Source organism: Castanea sativa, chromosome 7 (genome assembly GCF_040712315.1).
Source record: "Castanea sativa cultivar Marrone di Chiusa Pesio chromosome 7, ASM4071231v1".
Lineage (NCBI taxonomy): Eukaryota > Viridiplantae > Streptophyta > Magnoliopsida > Fagales > Fagaceae > Castanea > Castanea sativa.
The window spans coordinates 31,916,899-31,939,893 of NC_134019.1; the positions used below are offsets into that span (position 1 = coordinate 31,916,899).

The 22,995-nt window shown below is 41.0% G+C and overlaps 2 protein-coding genes across 2 annotated transcripts; both read right to left on the bottom strand.

The window, feature by feature from the left end:
• Nucleotides 1-4,590: 4,590 nt before the first annotated feature.
• On the bottom strand, nt 4,591-5,858 carry LOC142642245 (2-hydroxyisoflavanone dehydratase-like). The gene has a single exon (XM_075816580.1). The coding sequence runs from the start codon at nt 5,666-5,668 to the stop codon at nt 4,748-4,750; it is 921 nt and encodes a 306-aa protein (XP_075672695.1). The 5' UTR covers nt 5,669-5,858; the 3' UTR covers nt 4,591-4,747.
• Nucleotides 5,859-9,668: 3,810 nt separating this feature from the next.
• On the bottom strand, nt 9,669-10,824 carry LOC142642236 (2-hydroxyisoflavanone dehydratase-like). The gene has a single exon (XM_075816573.1). It carries the CDS (start codon nt 10,684-10,686, stop codon nt 9,769-9,771), a length of 918 nt encoding a protein of 305 aa, XP_075672688.1. The 5' UTR covers nt 10,687-10,824; the 3' UTR covers nt 9,669-9,768.
• Nucleotides 10,825-22,995: the final 12,171 nt, after the last annotated feature.

Here is a 22,995-nt window from a genome sequence, read left to right on the forward strand (position 1 = left end):
ATTTTTCTTTTCATTTGTAATTTTGTTAATATAGAAAGGGCAAATTTTGTAATTCATTTGGTCAAGTATTTTTATACTCCACTCTCCCTCCAAATCTCTCCAATTTGGAGAAATTAAAAATGAGGGGTTAGAAGTAGTTCAAACCCCTCCAAAACCCTCCAAATATCTCCCCCTCCTTCTTTAAAAAACATCCAAACAAAGTAATTTAATTACTCTCCCTCCCTCTAGTCTACTCCCCTCCTTCTCTCAATATCCAAACATAGCATAAGTTGTTTAATAAAAACTACAAAAAACGACGTCATACAAGGATTTATATGGGTGCCCTATAAGCTTAAGGGGAAGATGCCTTTAAAATCACAAGCTTTAAAAACTATACTTTTATGGGTGATGTGTCAAGATTAAGCACTTAATAGGGGTAGGGATGTGCATTAGTTGGGTTGAGGGAATTTTTTGACCCAATCCATCGTAATGGATTATAAAAATCCAACCCAACCCAACCCAACCCACATGGATCGGGTTGAACTCATGGATTTGACAATTTTTTATTTTTTATTATTATTATTAAATTGAGTAGAAAAAATATATCTCACTTGCCACCACATTTGATAAACAAAATATGCATGAACTAGTATTTCAACTCAGTTATAAACAAAATATATCCTTATGGCTATTCCATATGGTGCGTTAGTCACTCCACAAGTATAAATGCTTGTAGGGTGTAGAGGGTAAGGGCTGGGGTTCAAGTCTCTAGGAGGGAGCTTCACACATATATACACTTAGATTAGACTAGAGTAGAAATTCTATCTTGTATAAAAAAAAATTTGATAAACAAAATATACATAAACTAGTATCCCAACTCAGATATAAACAAATAAGAGTGGGAGTGGAAGACAACAAAGAGAGAAATAAAATTATTAGATCTGTGAGGTAATAGGACAAGCCAAATAGGGGAAAAAATTAAATAAAAATATTAATTATATAACGTATATTTAAATATATAATTTAAATTTTCAATATATAGGTGGGTCGGGTCAGGTTATGCGAGTTTGTGATTGTTATGACTCGAAACCAACCCGACCTGCTATTAAAAAAAATTTATTAACCCATCCCAACCCACCAACTCCTAAAAATTGACCTAACCCGGCGAGTTGGGTTGGGTTGAATCTGTTTTGAGAGGTTGGTGGGTTGGCTGCACACCCTAAAATAAGGGGTTGCTAATATAATTGGATGGTAGGATACTTTGAAAACTGAACAAAAAGTCAAGTGTCAAAATGTAAGGAAAAGGTTTGAGGACCAAAGAAAGCAGAGAAAGCATAATTTCAAGTGCTCTTGGGAAGTTTGTCTAGCGGGTTGCACCACGTCATTCTGGCTGTTCTCACGTCCCTATGGAGAGAAAATAATATTTTTGGATTTTTCGGGGTCCGACATGCAAATCGAAAGCGGACAAAATACAGTATCAACAGCTGCCCCCTTCTTTATCTGACATCTCGAGTGCAATGAGAGGTGTTGGATAAAGAACGTGATTTCGAATTTTGTCGCCCCCAAATTGCATGTGGAGACTACTCACAAATCGAGACCGGATTATACCTGACTGGTCGAGCTGCTGCTTCTGCTTTGAAAATTTTCTTTTGCATCTGTTTCTTGATATTGGGCAAAAACTTCATTCTTTTTCTGCAAATATGTTAGTAGCAATGCAACTAGGAAAGCATGCTAGATTTTTTTTTTTTTTTTTTTGGGCTAGGTAGAAAAACATGCAAATGCTGGATGCTATGGATGCATAAAATAAAATGCTAGGCAAAAGTAAGGGGACTTACCTGGTGATTTGGAACTTAGCATTCTTTAGGAACTTCATGATTGTGGGATGGTGAGACGTACAACACTGCCATTAGTTAGCCTCAAAATAGGATTAGGCGAATATAGAGGATATTTGAATAGCACACCTGATAAATGATTCCTATGCCGTGGAAGCGTGGAGAAGTTCCCATACCGTGGAAGTGTGGAAAGGTTCTTATACCGTGGAAGCATGGAAGATTGTGCTAATCCATTGTTGGGTATTAAGCATCATAACGATTCCTATGCTGTGGAAGCATGGAGAAGTTCCTACACCGTGGAAATGTGGAAAGGGTCCTATACCGTGGAAGCATGGAAGATTATGCTGATCCGTTGTTGGGTATCAAGCACCATAATAGATATCTATGCTATGGTAGTATGGAGAAGTTCCTACCCCGTGGAAGTGTGGAAAGGGTCCTATACCGTGGAAGCATAGAAGATTGTGCTCGACCCATGACTACCAGAACTGAAGGCCGATTGACCCAAGCACCACTTTGGTCAGCGAGCTGGCCAGCGAAGCAAAAAGGAGATGAGGGAGGCGCTAGAGAGAGAAAAAAAAATGAGAAGGAAAAAAAGAAGAAAGAAGAGAAGCCGGAGAGAGAGAGAGAGAGATTTTTTAATGAGAGAAGAGAGAGAAGTTTAATAATATATATATATAAGCTTCTTGTTACTAGGGATGACAATTTTTCCCCGCCCTGCTTGACCCACCCCTCTCCACTTTGCCCCGTGCGGGTTTTTCCCGCCTCGCAAAGGTGATGGGGCGGGGATGGGGTGAGATTTTAGACCCGCACCACAGGGCGGGACGGGGATGGGTTTACACTTTTTAGACCCACCCCGCGTTAATAAGGATTAAGTTGTAATTTTTTCATACTCTAAATCCTACTATTTAAACAAAAATATCATCAGCTTATTTTATTCTATCTATCGTGGTTCTACCTCTCTTTTCTCTCAAGCAAAGTTGGAAATAAGGTACCAATTTTAACTCTTTTTTTTTGTCTTTTCATTCATGATTCATATGTCTTTCTCAACTTACTTTTCATCATTAAAATAATATGAGATTTTTGTGTCATACTATGAGATTTTTGTTGTGACATTGTCTTGTTAAACATTTAGATAATATTATTTAGTTTTTGCTAAAAATTAGTTTGATTTGATAGGATAAATTTATTTATAATTTTAAGTATATTTTTAATATTGAAACATGTCATTTTATTTTTAAAAAATGGTAATAATTATAGGGAAAATTAACAAGAAATAAAGTTTTACGGTGTAGGACGGGTTTCGCGGAGCCTTAAGGGGCAGGGATGGGGTAAGAAATTTTCCCCGTCATGTGGGGCGGGGCGGGGTGGGGATGGGGTAAGAAAAATCTATACTGGGCGGGGGCGAAGATTCCATCATTCGGCCCCGCCACGCCCCATTGCCATCCCTACTTGCTACATTGCACAGCCATTTATGGTTGTGCACTGTAGCAAAAAGCTAAAAATTTTTAGCTATGGCACCACTATTGCAACATTTTTTTAAGTACTGGCAGTGCTAAAAATAGCAATATAACTATTTAGCACCACTATTGTGGATGCTCTTAGCCAAGAAGAGTGAAATGAAACACCTTTTTACTTACATTTTTTTAAGCAAAAAAAAAAAAAAATCTATTTTTTTATACTATGATATATGATGATTCTTATACCTTAATTGGTATTTTAATAGACACATTCAGGATTCGAATCCCACTTTACCCTTATAACTATCAAATTTAAATAAAAAAAATATTATGATAATCATTGAAAATTTGATTGTAATTTTTTTAATTTACTTTATTTTTTAAATTTATGATTTTTTTTAACCAAGAGAAATAGTTGATATAAATTTAATAGTTATAATAAAAGAGTGATATTTGAATCTTAAAATTTTTATTTTTTATTGAAAATATTAAAAAATACCAATTGAACTATAAACTCTTAACACTCAATTGATTATTGAATTGTGAATATCTTTATTACAAATCTCCTTGCATTTTGGCATTTAATTGATTATCTAAACACGCAATAGTAGTGTGTATGTGTGTGTATATATGTGTGTGTGGGGGGAGAGGGGGCACCGGGGTAAAAGTAGGGTGGCAAAATTGGACATAACTCGCAAACCGAACATGATACGACACAAAATTAGTAGTTTTGGGTTGAGACTTAATGAGTTCGTGTTATATTCGGGTTAACACGACTAACCTGTTAAATAAACAAGTTAAGTTAGTATCCATCACATAAAACCTGTTTAACTTGTTTAACCCGTTTAATTAAATGACATTTTACCAATATACCTTTCAAACTCTAGGTATATAAACTTATTAGTTGTTGTGATTTATTTTCTTTGATATATTATGATTGATTATTTATAATATTGAGAAATTTTTTAATTTTGAATGATTATTTGTGACATAGTTACTCGTTATTTTTTAATTTTATATTAAAAATATTTATTTGTTTGGTTTTTTATAGTTCATATCAATTTGGTTAATACTAAAATTAGTTTTTTTTCTTCTTTTCATTTTGATAAAATTTGATAAACAGGTGAAACAACTAACCCGTTTAATAAATGAGTTTTGTTAGGGTTGAAAAATTCTGACCTATTTAATAAACATGTCAAGTTAAAGTTGACCTATATAGTTGAATAGTTATGAGTCGATATGACACAAACTCAGCACATAAACCTGGAAAATGATACTAACAATTTCGTGTTAAGAACAAAAGCCAAATTGTTCACAAAGCATACTACCAAACTGGCAAACTCGCATTCATCAATTATATCATTCATTACATGGTAATCACATCAAAACATGGGTACAACTACCACAGCCGATTTATTATAATTCACAACATAAACACACTTTTCTTTTTGGGATCAAATAATGAATAAACACTCTGGGCTAGTCCCCTATAATAAAATCAACAAACTTCTTCAACAAGACCTTAGAGTTATCATTGTCAGAATTCATCATATGAAAGCAATGGTCCTCTCCTTTAGTCTCAAAGAATTCCACACTACCACCCCACCCACTCTTACCCAAAGTCTCATAGTATGCCACCCCTCTATCTTTCAACCAATCCTTCTCTGCCACGCACACAAGAACCTTATCACACCCCAACCTAGACAAATCCGGATCCACTGCCGGGTTCAATTTCGGGTCATCATCACACCCGGAACTTGTAGGACACAGAAACTTGTACATCTCATCACACTCTTTGCCCCCAAAGAAAGGGTGCACTATAAGTACCCCAACAATCTTCAACCCAGCCAATCCTGTGGCGCCAGCTCGTACTGCCACGTAGTGGGATATATTAGCTCCAGCACTCTCACCCGCCAAGAAAACCCGCCCGAAATCCGCGTACTCGTTTAGCCACGGTTCGGGTCCTTGGTTATTATAGTGAGTAGCAATCCACTGCAACGCGGCCAATGAATCATCATATGCAATCGGTAGTGGGTGCTCTGGGGCTAGCCTATAATCAACGGCAACAACAATCATATTGGCTTGGGAAATCAATGATGTGATATATTTTTGAGCAGATGTATCAAACGGTGATCCAGCGCAGAAGCCACCACCATGGTAGTGGATGAGTAGTGGTAACTTTTGATCAGGGCCGTCGATTTTGGGGATGAAGATTCGGGCTGATAATCCGGTTTCGGGCGAGATGACCACGTCTTTGGATTGGATCCCAGTATTTGGGTCAAGCCCAGCGGGGACATGGTGATTGGGAATGGGAAAAGGGTACCTCTCTACGTGGCCATCTTTGAATACTTTGAAGAATGGTGGGAAATCATGGGTTAGCTCATTGGTGCTTGAAGCCATTGCAATTAAGATCGAAGAGAGACAATGAAAGAGACTGGCAAATGGGTTCTGAATTTCCTTAAAAGGATGATAATGGTCAGGTTCTGAAATAAAGAGTGTCGGGAAGAATCTTATATATGGAGCAAGAAGAAGTCGATTGTTGAAATGCAGGTGAACTTTTAAGGCAAATGTACATCATCATGATGTGTCATGCACTACAGTACAAGTGTAGAATATGCGAATTATGCTATGGCCACACACATGGCCTCAGCATTGGCCACAATTCGCAACGTGGACGAGTTGTCGCCAATGCTGTGGCCCTAGCACAACTCAGAATATGCTAGAAGGTTAGGTATGAACGTTGGACAACAACGAGTAAATCAAGGCAACATTTCCTTTATATGTAGTAAAAGAATAGGGAAATTATTGTCATAAATATTCTCTTTTCTCACGTTAATAATGAAATTCACTAATTAAATTTATGGTAGACCATGCATATGAAAGGAGGACTATACATTTATAATTCTTCAAAATACCTAATAATTTTTCATAACAATATTAAAGCATTGAAAAAATTAAAGCATTAAAGAATATAAAAATAAGAGAAATGATATGTTTATAATATTTTTACAATAAATCACAAGTGGCAGATTGTTACCAGTTGTTAATGTTGCGTTAAAAAAGTAATCTCAGTGCTGAATTTAAATTTGAACTAATAACAACTAACCACCTGTGATTTGTTGTGAAAATATTATAAAAATATTATGGACATAACACTTCTCTAAAAATAATGGTCTACACATTTACCACGTGGGCAAGTATTAAAAGAATATCCTAATGATCCCAAAAAAAAAATCCTACAATATATAAATAATGGGCCTACAAGTATTAAAAGAGTATTGAAGCATTGCAAAAGTTTAGTGGCTATTTTAATACACGAACCTACTCTCTCTTTTTTACGTCCGTTTTTTCAAAAATACAAATATCAAATATCAAATTATTTATTCCGCATGCTATTTTATTTAAATAATTTTTTTTTTTTTATCTTCCTCAAGAGATTAGGGGAGAATTTGATAAGTGCAAAAAGTTTGAGAAAAAAAACTATAAATAATGAAATATAAATAGTATAGCAACTTTACAAATTTATATATTTTTAACTTGACTGATGTTGATGATTTTGGAATTTAAATACCGAGTAATATTGATTTATTCTTCCATTTTGTAATGTATGAGGCAAATGCCCACTCTTAACCTAATAAGTCGGTAAATGTGTTACGAAGTGGGTAACGGACTAGCGGGCCTAGTTGCTTCTTTTTCTTTTTCTTTGTGTGTGTGGACCTAGTTGCTTTATCTTTATCTTTTTCTTTGTGCGTGTGTGTGGCCATAGTTGTTTCATTTTCTTTTACTTTGTGCGTGAGAGAGGGGGGAAGAGTGAGCCTAGGAGCTAGTAAGAAACAAAACAAAATTGAAATTTGTGTTATTTGTTTGACTTGAATGATCCTGGTCGTTTGTCGGTAAAAAATTGCCACTTCCATTAGTTGTTGTGAAATGAATTATAAGCATTAGTTTTGTTGTGATTTTGTTATACAAATAAATTATTGTAACTTGTGGAGACATGTATGTTTAGTTTTTTGGGACTAAATTTTGTTACAATAGAATTATAAGATAGAAAAGTAATGAAATTCAAAGATCTCACATCAAACATGGTCCATACCAACATTTTCAAACAAGCTACAAAAGATATGAATTCGAAAGTCATATTGGTAGCTTTAAAAATTCAACAACCTTATATGTGAGGAATGGAAGAGTCCTCATCTAGGACTAAAGCCCAAATACTTGTTGGGCCTCGTAGAGTGAAATGGGCCAAACACATATGCTCACAAAAGGGCCCAATAGCTTATAAGATCATGTGGAAGGGAATAAGGCTATCCCAAGCATCCGGGAGGAGATAGGAATCCTTGCAAATCGCTCATGTGAGGCAAGTAGCAAGCTAAGTGGAGCCAAGTCTTACCCGAGGAGATGTGCACGAATAATCCACATTTTACTTCTAGCTGGTATCATGAATCTCGGGGAATCTTCTAGAATATGTAAAAGGGATGAAGATCTTCACCTTTACATTAATGAGGGGACTTCCACCTAACCTCTGCTGCATTGAATGCATATAAGACAATTTGAATAGTACAAACAACCCTAAAAGTTAAAATTTCAGGATAAGGGAAGCGAGAAAACCGATAAAAGAGAGGAAAATATCCCTGAAAACTCGATTGGTGATAGGACAACTATAGGGATAAGAACAAAAGATGTACCTATATAAGGGGGGAGATAGGCAAATAGAAGGAGGTTGGAAAACAAATATTAGAAAGAGAAGAAGAGAGAGAGAGATACCCAACCGATGTAGTGTTACACCATAGGATATAGGATTTTTTTCTCTTATAATACATAAGCTTCATCTGTAATATATGGTGTTTGTGAAATCAACTGCTTGAGTTTCCCATTGTGGAGTGTTTTTCCTTTGTTTCTCTTTTATAAATAAGTTGTGTCAATCAATTAAACTACACCCCATGGATCCATTCGGTATCCTTAGGCTATTTGGTTTTGATGCCCACAAACCCTGTTTGTTTGTTTTTTGATTTTGATTTTTTTTATTTATTTATGCAATGGATCACAAAAGCATATACTGCTTAGCTCATGTATTTAAGACCTCACATCTTCATCTCAAGCCACTACAATCAATGTTGTAAGTTTATTAGTGACAACATCAAATTTTAGCTTTACTACTCCATAATTATATCCATAAGTAAGGTGAATTTTTCATATCACACATTTGTTGGAATTTATTTTTTATAAACACTATGCTCATAAGTTGTCGAAAACTACAAGATATCCAAATGGAAACTAAAATGTCCATGGTTTGAGGACCAATATATTTAGAGAGAGAATAATCACAAAATAATTACTTTATACCGGTGTTGCATTAATAGAGCCTTGGAATTTAAGGTTGTTGAATGCTAATCATATGGTTGAAAATTTTGACCCATATGCAATAGGTAACGGGTGGGATCGATGGGAAGTCATGGTGTTGTTAATAGTGCGTGAATATAGTATTGCAAAACATCAAAGTAGGAATGACCAAGCCCATTAGGTAATAGATACTTGATCTGAAAGTTCTAGGTAATACCTAGACCCCAGTTCATCATGGGTAAATGATAATCGGGTTGGGATTGTATATTACCTAAAATTCTCGGGTCGAGTTTGGATATTACCTGAATTCAACTAGTACTTAAAAAAAACCCTAAATCAAACATTTCAGACTTTCAGCCTTCATCCTTCTGCAACTTCACCATCTCTCTCCCTGCAGAGCTCTCCTTCACCGTCCCTCCCTTTTCCGTGAGTATCCATGGGTAAGAGATCCAAATAACAATTGAGTATGGATACTAATTGGATAAGGAAATTGGATATCCATGAGTAAAATTATATGATTGGTTTTGGGTCTACCCAATCCATGGCCATCCTTACATGAAAGCGTACTTAATTGATGATCTAAAATATCACATAGAACTAAGCTAAAATTCATTACTTATTATTAGAACATGAAAAAAAAAAAAGAAAAAAAAAAAAGGCAAACAGTCCTTAGGAACATATACTTGATTAATTAAACTTCGATCATTTGGGGAAATATATTGCACAAAATCTTATTACCAAACTCACATTCAGTGGGGAGTACAAACAACATTGTGTGTTTTCGGATGATTTTTCACTAATTAACTATATTCTACTTTTATTGTGTTAAGCTTAAAATTTTCGGTTGATTTTTCACTAATTAAGTATATTTTGCTTTTATTGTGTTAAGCTTAAAATTTATCAAGACGTAACTTGTTTTGGGGGTTTTAAATAGCTCTAGTTATTAAACTAGCGAGCTTTCAACATTAAAACATCTGTGTTTTTTCTACTTTTATAATTACCTATGTTACCAAGCCTTGTAATTTAATAAACACATCTTTGTGTTTTCCATGAAAACGTATAAGATTTAAGTTTTTCCTCTTCATTTGTAATTATCAAATTAATAATAAATAAAAAAACAAAGAGGAACTACGACCGCAATTTATCATAACATAAACACTTTAGTCCCTTAAAATAAAGTCAACAATTTTTTTCATCAGGGGCCTAAAGTTTTCACCATCAGCATTGAACAAATGAAAGCAGTGGTCCTCTCCTTTACTCTCCAACAATTCCACGCTACCACCCCACCCACTCTTGCCCAAAGTCTCACAGTAAGTCACCCCTCTATCTTTCAACCAATCCTTCTCTGCCACGCACACAAGAACCTTAGTACACCCCAAGCTAGACAAATCCGGATCCACCGCCGGGTTCAATTTCGGGTCATCATCACACCCGGAACTTGTGGGACACAAAAACTTGTACATCTCATCACGCTCTTTGCCCCCAAAGAAAGGGTGAATTATAATTAACCCAACAATCTTCAACCCAGCCAATCCAGTAGCGCCAGCTCGGACTGCCACGTAGTGTGTTATATTAGCTCCAGCACTCTCACCCGCCAAGAAAACCCGCCCGAGATCCACATACTCGTTTAACCACGGTTCGGGTCCTTGGTTATTAGAGTGAGTAGCAATCCACTGCAACGCGGCCCACGAATCATCATATGCAATCGGTAGTGGGTGCTCTGGCGCTAGCCTATAATCAACGGTGATAACAACAACTTTGGCTTGGGAAATCAAAGATATGATGAATTTGTGAAGAACAGTTTCGTACGGTGATCCAGCACAGAAGCCTCCACCATGGTAGTGGACGAGAAGTGGTAACTTTTGATCTGGGCCGTTGATTTTGGGGATGTAGATTCGGGCTGATAAACCGGTTTCGGGCGAGATGACCACGTCTTTGGATTGGATACCGGTGTTTGGGTCGAGCCCAGCTGGGAAATGGTCATGGGTCATGTACCTTTCTATGTGGCCATCTTTGAATGCTTTGAAGAATGGTGGGAAATCATGGATTATCTCATTGCTGTTGGTGCTTGAAGCCATTGCAATGAGAGAGTGAGAGAGTTGGGTTCTGATTTATTTTTATGGGGGAAGGATAAGGCTTTGAAATAAATAAAGAGTGTGTGGAGCTAGAAGTCACGGGTGGAAAGGCAGGTGAGATGAGATGCGGTAGATCTTGAATCTTCATGTGGGTGTAGATGAATTGTGAATATAAGAACTGTTGTTGACTTGTAGGATAAGAATGAGTACATTTCCTTTCAAAAAAAGAAAAGAATGAGTACATTTTAATTTAGGGTAATATCCCCTTTTTAGGGTAATATCCTCAGCTGCATCTATTTGTTTTAAGATTAAATAAAACTTCTGAAAACTATGGAAAACCATCGAAACTGAGCTCCTAAGAAAATTTTTGTTCATTTTTCTTATTCCGTTGGATATTTATTTTCTTCTTTTCGTCTTGTAATATGAGATGTTACATTAAGTTTTTTTTTTTCCTGGAAAGATGTTACAGTAAGATCCTGTTTGGTAATGTTATTCTAATAATGATGTTTAAATATTGTGAATATATATAAATGAAAAAGTGTTGTAAAAAGACGTATTGTATTGTTTAAATAACAAAAACTGTGTTGTATTGTTTAAATAACGAAAACTGTTGTTTAAACAATATTACCAAATAAGTTATTAGAGTTTGGAGAATGTGCCACTCAATATATGACTTGTGGGGAGTAAAAGGGCAAGGAGATGGGCGTATGGCGCTTGGATTATGGCATGGAGGGCCGACCTTAAGTAACCCCAAATTGGCAGGGTGGCAAGGAGGGATTCGAGGATACAGTGAGGGGCGAGCTTCTCCTGGGCAGATCCAAGAGAACTTAAAGCTTCGTGTGAAGATCAAAGACAACTCTGGAAAGACTAATGGTTAAAGGGGAGACCTTAAACCTTCTAGATGCGCCAGTGTTAAAGAAAATATCAAGAGCAAAGGCCGCCTCCGCATTAAAGACTCTGCACCTACCTCACACGCATTAATGGGGGAAATAACACTGAGCAGGGCTGAAACTTTAATCCTATCCAAAAAGCATCAGGAAAGGAAGTATTTAAGGGGGGTGAAGGCCGAAAGAGAAAGGGGGATCCGCAAATAAAGAAAGAACTAATTGTAACTTTTAAGTAAGAAATAGAAATAATACAAAAGTAGTCCTCGCTCTACGTCGAACATTTACAATTATCTTTGTTTACAAGTGTTTGTAACTTTTCACTTGCTATCTTGAACATCATACTTCAAACTTAGGTTTCAAACCCACACTCTACAAATTTCATTGTTTAAGGCTCATTGGGCCTGAGCCGTAATTGTCTTTGGGTCCAGGTGCAATTGTGCACTTACAATTGGCGTCGTCTGTGGGGATCTAGTCATAAAAAGAGCTGGGATACGATGGCAGGCCTAGGTTCTCACCATGCAGAATCACAGGGATCACAACCGGAGGATCATTTCGAGTGTCTTGAGCGTCAAAGGGATCGTGAGGAAAGTGTCCATACAAAATACCCCAGGGCTAGCCATACTCAGGGCGGGGGTAGCACCACCCACGAGGATGGTGCTAAAGCCATGCAGAAGGAGATTGGTCGTTTGAAAAGAAAGCTGCGCCGCGCCAGACGTAAGCCTTCACCATCCTCATCTGATCCTTCTTCAGAGGAAGCCCGAGGAGGTAGTTATAGCTCAAGGTCATGCTCACCCCCCAGCGCAACGTCCTCTTGTGAGGAGGACGACCAGCTAGCTCGCAGACGCAAGAAGCTTCCTTCTAGAGGCTTAGGGAACGATGCTATGAGTCGGGCATTGCACCAACTCTCCAAATCTCCATTTTCACGGAGGATTGAGAAAGGGAAGCTTCCCAGGAGATTCACCCAGCCTACCTTCACTATCTACAATGGCCAGACTGATCCGATGGAGCACGTGAGTCACTTTAACCAGAGGATGGCGGTGCACTCTCATAACGAGGCTCTGATGTGTAAAGTTTTCCTCTCTAGCTTGGGACCTGTTGCTATGAGGTGGTTCAACGGCCTTAAATCGGGGTCTATAGGTTCGTTTGGGGAGCTCACTAAAGCATTCGCTTCGCGGTTCATTACGTGTAGCAGAGTACCTCGGCCATTGGACTCGCTGCTATCCATGACCATGAGGGAAGGGGAGACGTTGAAAGCGTATTTCAACCGGTACTGGGAAATGCTTAATGAAATAGATGGTGACTTTGACGAGGTGGCACTCAATACCTTTAAGGTAGGTCTTCCTACTGATCACGACTTGAGAAAGTCTTTGACCAAAAAGCCCGTCCGCAGCGTACGTCGCCTCATGGACCGTATTGACGAGTACAAGAGAGTGGAGGAAGACCAGCAGCAAGGAAAGGGTAAGGAGAAGGTTATCCCGCAGGAGAGAAGGGATTTCAAGTCGGACAGGTATCACAACAACAAGCCGAGGAGAGATTACGTGCAGTTCGGCTCGGCAGCGCCTCAGGCCGTGAACACTGTGTTCCGAGAACCAGTACATCAGTTGCTGGAGAAAGTTCGTAAGGAGCCTTTCTTCAGATGGCCTGGTAAAATGGCAGGAGACCCTGCGAAGAGGAATCATAACCTCTTTTGTCAATACCATCAGGATGTGGGCCATACTACCGAGAACTGTCGGACCCTTTGGAACCACTTGGAGCAGCTGGTTAGTAAAGGAAAACTAAAGCAGCACTTGTGTCAACCTGGTGGACAAGGCAGTCAATCAGGCTCAAACAATCAGAGAAACGGTTCATCTCGGCCGGCGTTAGGAACAATCAATGTTATTTTTGCTGCGCCTGGCAGGACCGGCTCGGGTCCCACCAGGGTGATGGCAGTTTCACATCTTCAGGCCGAGGAGTCAGGCTGCAAGCCGAAGAGGGTGAAGCTGAATTTTCCCGTCTTGGGATTTTCCAAGGAGGATAAGGTGGGGACTATCCAACCCCATAACGATGCTCTTGTAATTACTCTTAGGATAGGGAATTATGATGTGAGGAGGGTGATGATAGATCGGGCGGCGGTCATGTACCCTGATTTATTTAAGGGGCTAAGGTTGAAGCTGGAGGATCTCACTCCTTATGATTCACCACTCATAAGCTTCGAAGGGAGAGCCGTTGTGCCGAAGGGGCAGATCCGTTTGCCCGTTCAATCCGGCTCAGAAACGGTTGAGGTGGATTTCATTGTGGTCGACGCCTACTCCCCATATACAGCCATCCTCGCCAGGCCATGGCTGCACGCTCTAGGGGCCGTCTCCTCTACCTTGCATGTTAAGTTTAAGTTCCCCTCTAGGGAATATGTTGAGGAAATCCTCGGCAGCCAATCGGTGGCCAGGCAATGCATATCGGCCGCAGTGCTTCATCAAACAGAAGCCGAGTCATCAGCTTTGCCCATCCAAGAGTCATAGCAATTAACAGCTCCGGATGCACCTGGAGCGGTAACAGGAGAAGAGGCTGTTTGTGAGGAGTTAGAGAAGTTTTTGATAGCAGATGACCCAGAGAGGTTCTTCCAAGTTGGCATACGTTTGCCACACCAGGAGAAGATAGAGTTGTTGGAATTTATAAAGGACAATATTGATGTTTTTGCGTGGGACCCTTATGAGGCTCCAGGCGTGGATCCAAGCTTCATTTGTCATCGTTTAAACGTCAACCCTGCTATTGTTCCGAGAAGGCAGCCACCTCGGCGTTCTTCCAAAGAACATTCCGAGGCTGTGAAGGAAGAGGTGCTCAAACTCAAGAGGGCTGGGGCTATTAAAGAAGTTTTCTACCTCGAATGGTTGGCGCATACGGTTGTGGTTAAAAAGAAGAATGGAACATGGAGAGTATGTGTGGACTTCACAGATTTGAACAAGGCCTGCCCCAAGGATTCGTTCCCAATGCCGCATATTGATCAACTGGTGGATGCCACTATCGGACATCCTCGGATGAGTTTTTTAGATGCCTTCCAGGGTTACCATCAGATTCCCTTGGCGTTGGAGGATCAAGAGAAGACTGCTTTCATTACTCCAACGAGGAACTACCACTATAAGGTCATGCCATTTGGGTTGAAAAATGCTGGGGCTACTTACCAAAGAATGATGACCAGGATGTTCGAACAGCAACTGGGGAAGACTATTGAAGTATATGTGGACGATATGGTGGTGAAGAATAAAACAATACCTTCACATGTGAAAGATCTGGCCGATACCTTCCAGATGCTAAGAAAGTATAAGCTGCGCCTTAACGCCTCAAAGTGCTCTTTTGGAGTGAGGTCTGGAAAGTTCTTGGGATATATGATTACTCATAGAGGCATAGAGGTAAACCCAGCGCAGGTTAAGGCTATCCAGGATTTGCAACCGCCTCGGAACCCAAAAGAAATCCAGAAATTGACGGGGATGATTGCCGCATTGAACAGGTTCATATCTCGGTCAGCTGACCGGTGTCGTCATTTCTTCCAATTGTTGAACAAGTGGAAAGGGTTTCAATGGACCGAGGATTGCGTGTTAGCTTTCCAACAGTTTAAGCAATATCTTTCTCGGCCACCCATTCTATCTCGCCCCGAGGCGGACGAGGTTCCGTTTGCTTATCTGGCAGTGGCCGCCCATGCGGTCAGCCTGGTCCTCATAAGGAATGAAAACGGGGTGCAAAGACCGGTCTACTATGTTAGTAAGTCTTTGAATGAGGCCGAGGTACGCTACCTACTCTTGGAGAAAGCACTTCTGGCCATAGTTCATGCCACGCGGAAGCTCCCTCATTATTTCCAGTCCCACACAGTGGTGGTCCTGACCCAATTGCCTCTCAAGGCGGTGTTACGCAGCGCCGATTATTCTGGCAGGGTGGCAAAGTGGGGAACCATCCTGGGAGCCTTTGACGTTAAATACAAGCCCCGCACCTCGGTGAAGGGCCAAGTCCTCGCTGACTTGGTGGCAGAGTTTACTGAACTATTGCTAGAAGAAACTCTAAAAGAAGCACACATGGATGGAAAATCAGTTGGTGTGATCACAGCCACAGTGCCTTCGACTTGGAAAATGTATGTGGATGGGGCAGCTAATCAGAGAGGGTCTGGTGTCGGACTTGTCTTGATATCCCTTGAGGGAATTATCTTCGAAAAATCTCTAAGGCTGTCATTCTCGGCTACTAATAATGAAGCCGAGTACGAAGTAGTTTTGGTAGGCATGAACATGTTACATAAGATGGGTGGAAATGAAGTCCATGCGTTCTCGGAATCTCAGTTAGTGGTTGGCCAGGTCATGGGGACCATGGAGGCTAGGGATCCAAGAATGCAGGAATATTTGGCCCAAGTCAAGCGTCAGCAAGCTGAATTTGACTCTTTCGTCTTAGCTCACATTGCTAGGAGTGGAAACACCCATGCCGATTCTTTGGCTACGTTAGCAACGTCCTCGGCTCAGGGTTTGCCCAGGATTATCCTTGTGGAAGATTTGCTAGAGCCAACTCTTACAGCTGTCAATGCGGCTTGCATCCATCTGATAAAGCTTGGACCTAGTTGGATGGACCCGGTCGTATCTTTTCTTAAGAACGACATCCTTCCTGAGGACAAATCTGAAGCAGATAAGATACGTCGAAAGGCGCCACGTTTCTGGTTGTCCGAGGACCAGAAACTTTACAAACGATCCTTCTCGGGACTGTACTTGTTGTGTGTACACCCGGAATCGACAGAAACGCTTTTGGAAGAATTGCATGAAGGGATTTGTGGAAGCCACACTGGGGAAGGTCCTTAGCCCATAGAGCCCTGACTCAGGGTTATTGGTGGCCCAATATGCAGAGGGAGGCTCAGGATTATGCTCGAAAATGTGATCAATGCCAGAGGTTTGCCCCTAATATTCATCAACTTGGAGGGGCTCTAAACCCTCTCTCCAGTCCTTGGCCTTTTGCACAGTGGGGATTGGACATAGTGGGGCCGTTTCGAGGCGCAAGAATGAAAGATGGCTTCTCGTGGACAGACTATTTCACTAAATGGGTTGAGGCCGAGCCCTTAGCAAATATCAGGGACGTTGATTCCAAGAAATTCGTCGGAAAAACATCGTCACTAGATTCGGTATTCACATATACTTATCTCGAGACAATGGCGTCAATTCGACGATAAGGCTTTTAGGAAATTACGTGGTGACATAGGCATCATAAATAGATACTCGACCCAAGCTTATCCTCGGGAAATGGGCAGGCCGAGGCATTTAACAAGGTCATAGTTAGTGGGCTCAAGAAAAGGTTGGACGATGCGAAAGGCAGATGGGTAGAAGAACTCCCCAATGTTCTGTGGACGTATCGGACTACGCCGCGCAGGTCCACGGGAGAAACATCATTCTCTATGACTTATGGAGCCGAGGCGGTTATACCTCTGGAATCAGGTTTTCCCACCCTGAAGACGAGTTCTTTTAGCCCGGAGAATAACGATGGACTCCTAGAGAAAGGTCTTGATTTACTAGAGGAACGACGCGAGGCAGCTATGGTCCAAATGAATTATTATCAACAGAAGCTAAAACGGGGATATGATGCCCACGTAAAGCTAAGGCCGCTCGCACCTAGTGATCTTGTACTAAGAAAAGTTGTGGGCACTTCGAAGAACCCAGCTTGGGGTAAGTTAGGACCAAACTGGGAAGGCCCCTATCACATTGTTTCAGTAGCTGGCATAGGGTCATATCGGCTAGCTGACCTAGATGAAAGAATTGTACCACGCCCATGGAATGTAAATAACCTTAGAAGGTATTATTATTAATAAAATGTGCTTTTGTTAGTTAACATTTCGAAGTTATAAGTACCTCTGGGGTTTGAAGTTACTATTCTTAAGAGTCAAACAGAAATTTGGTTAAGTGTAGTCCTCGGACCACAAACCTTGTGGAAATTGATATCTTATCATTTGTTAAACAGAACCTTAGTTATGCCGGGTCCTCGGACCTCCTACTTTGGAAAAATTAACATTTGAAATTACTGTTCTTAAGAGTCAAACAAAAACTTGGTTAAGTGTAGTCCTCGGACCATAAACCTTGTGAAAATTGCTGTCTTATCATTTGTTAAACAGAACCTTAGTTATGCCGGGTCCTCGGACCTCCTACTTTAGGGAAATTAACATTTGAAGTTACTGTTCTTAAGAATCAAACAGAAACTTGGTTAAGTGTAGTCCCCGGACCACAAACCTTGTGGAAATTGATATCTTATAATTTGTTAAACAGAACCTTAGTTATGCCGGGTCCTCGGACCTCCTACTTTGGGGAAATTAACATTTGAAATTACTGTTCTTAAGAATCAAACAGAAACTTGGTTAAGTGTAGTCCTCGGACCACAAACCTTGTGGAAATTGATTTCTTATCATTTGTTAAACAGAACCTTAGTTATGTCGGGTCCTCGGACCTCCTACTTTGGGGAAATTAACATTTGAAGTTACTGTTCTTAAGAATCAAACAGAAACTTGGTTAAGTGTAGTCCTCGGACCACAAACCTTGTGAAAATTGATATCTTATCATTTGTTAAACAGAACCTTAGTTATGCCGGGTCCTCAGACCTCCTACTTTGGGGAAATTAACATTTGAAGTCACTGTTCTTAAGAATCAAACAGAAACTTGGTTAAGTGTAGTCCTCGGACCACAAACCTTGTGAAAATTGATATCTTATCATTTGTTAAACAGAACCTTAGTTATGTCGGGTCCTCGGACCTTCTACTTTGGGGAAATTAACATTTGAAGTTACTGTTCTTAAGAATCAAACAGAAACTTGGTTAAATATAGTCCTCGGACCACAAACCTTGTCACTGTTCTTAATATCTTGTCGTTGTTCTTATTCTTATCACACATTTTATGGAAATCAGTGTCTCACCATTCATTAATTTGGATCTCAAGTTCCACATTTTTAAGTATTAAACAAATTTTTGTAAGGAATGGTCTTCGGACCTTACATCCTACTGAAAGCAATACGTCAGATTACAAAGGTTTAATCATCATGTGAGTTGTCTAATTGTGACATTATTTAATATCTAAATTAAGTTATGTGGTTGTTTTGAAGTCATAGTTGTTTGCATGGTGGAGTTAGATTTATTTATTCTGTTTTCCCTTTAACTATTTGTTATTGAAAACTTTCATGGCAAGCAAAAAAAGAATAAGGTAAAACAAAGACAACATGAACGAAAGTTGAATAAAAACGTTCTTCATTAATTATATGTACAAAAAAGGAGGGAGGAGTACAAAAGGTTCTATCCTAGGCCTTAAGCTTGTGCAGGGGGGTCTTGGAGGGAGCTGCTGCCAGCCTCGGTACTCTTCAACTCCAGTTCAAAGGTGGACAAAACTTGCTTCCCTTTGTCCTGAAGAGGACGAGGGGCTCCATGTCTTGAACTTGCTCCTTCTCGGCGCCATCACACTTGTCCTTCTCTTATAGGAACCTTTCGAGTTCTGTAGGATCGGAACAAGTTCTTGCACTAGAGGAGGAAGAGAGGCGGCGACATGAGGGTCTTCAATTTCTGTATGTCTAGGGGAAGCCAAATGTTCTCGGGCTTCCCTCAGCTCGGAAGCTTGAGGAACCCTGCTGCATTCATGGCCTCTCCCGACACTCCTGACAGTACTCTCGGCACAAGGCCGCAAAAGCCTCTGTCGAGTTCTTGCGTCAGTTACCCACTCCTGATGGGTTGGCCTTCTTCGCGGCCTCTAGTGCGTGCTTGTGGGCGCGAGCCTCCTCCTTCGCCCGCGTAAGCTCCTTTTCCAAGTCAGAACGTGCCTGTTGGACTTGGGCAAGCTCGTCATCCTTTTGGCGGAGAAGCTTACGCTACCCCTCAACTTGGCCCTCCATTGTCTTCAAGCTGGCCTTGTCACCATCTCTTTCTCTTTTCAAGTCGGCCAGCTGTGACGTGATCTTCCCGTTCTCTGCTAGGGCCTGGCCTAGGGACCTTTCTGCCTCTTGCCTTAGCTCTTGCTCCATCCCAGCGCGCTTCCGAGAATCCTCCACTAACTTCTCGGCCGCGAAAACTTCTTGGATGGACTGCAAAAACGCTAGGAGGTTAAATACGGTAAAATGTTTGCAAATAAATATAAAGTACGAGTGCGAGGTGGAACTTACCAGAGCTAAACCCCTTTTTAATGAGAGGAACAACTGCGGCTGGCCCATCTTCTCCAAGGTTTCCATGTCCTTGGGCAGCAGAAGAGGACGCTCCAACACCTCGGCCAAATGATGGGTGTGGCCTTGTTGGACTGCCCTAATGCTAGAGTGACAGGGAATGGGCGCGCCGTCCAGTCTCTAGTCAGGAGACCAGGTAGCTGGTGCTCGGCGCACCTCGGCCATGTCTCTAATCTCCCCGCTTTCAACTGAACGGGCGCGCCCTTTGCCCTTGTCCAATTTCTGTTGCTGGGCCGGCGCGGGCTGTTTCATCTTCTTTTGCTTTTCACCTCCAGCCCCCTCGGCCTCCGCTTTCCTTTTCTTCTTGGGATCTTCGGCTGGAGGCTTGGGGTCGGCTAGAGGAGGAGGAGGTGGTGGTAAAGCCGGGGGAACCTAGGACCTCCTCGTCCCCTTCTTCGCCACTCGTGCGCCTCTTGAGGTCATAAGGTCCTTTAGTTCGTCCATCTCTTCTTCAATGGAGCTGTCGTCTGGACGCGCTATCACTAGACCTTCTATCCTAGAGGCTTCGGCTGCTTCTTCTTCCTCGTCGGAAAGAACAACGAACGGGTTTCCGCGAGGTTGTGGGGAGTCCTCGAACTGAAATTGTTCTATCTCCTCGTCCAATGTGTTCGAAGAAGACAATCGCTCCTCTGGGACAGCAATTGCCTGAGGGTGCACAGCGAGGGGAACTGCCGCTATGGGCTATGTGTACAACATTGTGTTTGGGGCATCAGGGATGTTGTGGTCGGCCAAAAAGTGGGGTCTGGCTACGTTAATTCTCCTACGCCTACGGTCACCTTCGATTATTGCGTTCTCGATCTCCTGGAAGTCCGAGGAGATGGGATCGTACCCTAGAATCAAGTGGGCCGCCCTAAGTTGTAAGTCTCTGCTGACGAACACCTCGGAGCGTAGCACTCTATTCAAATCTGCAACGTTGCAGTGGCTTAAGTGTGGGCGCACGTTTTGCTTATCTGCAAAGAAAAACATCCAAATAAACAAACATGGTCAGATTCGTAGAACATATAATAAATTAAAGTTAGACGCTCAAGTAAATGTGAATACATATGCCTAGATGATTTGGGGAGTTATGGAGGGGGAAGTTAAATCCTAAAGGTGTCGCACCTGGATCTCCCTACTCAACTGGGCAGTGGGGGCCGTCGTGCCAGTTGCCAGAGACGATGAGGTAGTCATCCTTCATGCCTTTATTGGACTTGGGCAAACAGGAGATCAACCTAACTACGCTGGAGCGGGATTTGATGTAATAACCTACTCTAGTGAGTTTGTGGCATTCGTACATAAAGACGACATCATGCCACGTGAAGTTCAGACCCATTTGCTCGTTTAAAGCATCAACGCTTCCTAAGACCCTAAAAACGTTAGGGGCGCACTGATCGGGGCACAACCGGTGGTTGCGGAGGTACTCCCTAGTTACGGGTTTCATTGGGAGGGTCATCCCACCTTCTACGAAGGCGACCATGGGGATGATGACCTCTTCGGTTTTCCTAGAACCGGCCACGGCTTCCGCCGGGCAGTATTTTAGACCTACGTCGCTGGGAACATGATACTTGGCTCTAAAACCTTCCATCCCAACGGCGGTATCAACTAGACACTTAAACTTTCCCATCGGAAAGGAACGAAAAGTTAAGTTCTAAGAGGGAGAATGGTTATAAGGGGAGCCGAGGACAGGGTCCGAGGAGAAAGGGTTAAGAAAAAAAAGGAATAAGAACTTACAAATTTCAAGTTGTACGAATTTCCACGGATTTCTACAGACAAAAGGTGATTACTAATGTTTTGATGGGATTATCCTCTGAGGAAATAAATGAGGGCGCAGGTTCCCGAAGCGTCACGACGTGCGGGAAGCGGCCTCGAAATTGCATTTGTCCCGCCCAAATTTTCATGGAGTAATAAGGGCCGTTGGATGCTCATCTCACCGTTGAACGTGGGGGACAAGGTGTAACTTACGGTAATAAATGCGCGCGTTTTTGAAAATAAAACCGCCAAGTGGCATCCTCTGGAACACGAAACGGTTTCCACACATGCAATTATTTACAAAACGTGTGGGGTAGGTCCTCGTTGAATCAAAACCCTATTTTTTCTACTCGGGTGATGAAAAATAGAGTTTTGAGGGGCTATTGTGGGGAGTAAATGGACCCAAGTGGGCATATGGGCCTTTGGATTATAGCATGGAGGGCCGACCTACTCCAGAATTAAACTCTACGAGTTGGCCCGTGCTCCAGGAGATCGAGGATCCCAGAGCGAGCTTCCTCGAACGGATCAAGAGAACTTAAAGCTTCATTATGAAGATCAAAGCACAACTCTAGAAAGACTAATGGTTAAAGGGGGAGACCCTGAACCTTCTAGATGCACCAGTGTTAAAGAAAATATCAAGAGCAAAGGCTGCCACCTCCGCATTAAAGACTCTGCACCTACCTCCCTGGCCGCATTAATGGAGAAGTGACCCCTGAACAGTAGGGCTGAAACTTCTAGTCACTATCTAAAGAAGCATCAGGAAATAAAGTATTTAAGGGGGGTGAAGGCCAAAGAGAAAGGGGGGGATCCGCAATAAAGAAAGAAACTAAGAATTGTAACTTTTAAGTAAGAAATAGAAATAATACAGAAGTAGTCCTCGGCTTACGTCCGAGGAGGCCTATTTACAATTATCTTTTGTTTACAAGTGTTTGTAACTTTTAGTCTGTTATCAAATTCTCAGTACTTCAAACTTAGGTTTCAAACCCACACTCTACAAATTTCATTGTTTAAGGCTCATTGGGCCTGAGCCCGTAATTGTCTTTGGGTCCAGGTGCAATTGTGCACTTACATGACTAGTTTAGTTTAGGATTTTTTTTTTTTTTTTTTTTTTTTTGCATAACAAGTTTAGCAAAATAAAAAACTTTGCATAAATGCACGAGATACTTAAAAATAGTATATGCCATTAATAATATATAAATTAATCTACACTTTGCAATATAATTTTTAAATAAAAAATTTGAACATTTGTAATAAATTTTAAAAAAAATAGAAATACTATGTATAAAATATTGTATTATGCATATCTTTATTTTTCTGTTTTTTTAGATACAAACACACACATAAAGGAAAGAAAATGAGGTTTTAGGTAACACTAAGTCACATCATACGCTTTGCATAAATTGGATTAAACCATTACTATTGCACAAATTTCTACAATTGCTAAAATAAATATGCAAAATTTCATGAAAATAACTAGTATTAATTAATAGACTTTTTGAAAGGTTGCATTCTGAAG

Excerpts from the sequence above, each read along its gene's own strand:
- LOC142642245 (XM_075816580.1), bottom strand. The coding sequence starts at position 5,668 with ATGGCTTCAAGCACCAATGAGCTAACCCATGATTTCCCACCATTCTTC.
- LOC142642236 (XM_075816573.1), bottom strand. The coding sequence starts at position 10,686 with ATGGCTTCAAGCACCAACAGCAATGAGATAATCCATGATTTCCCACCA.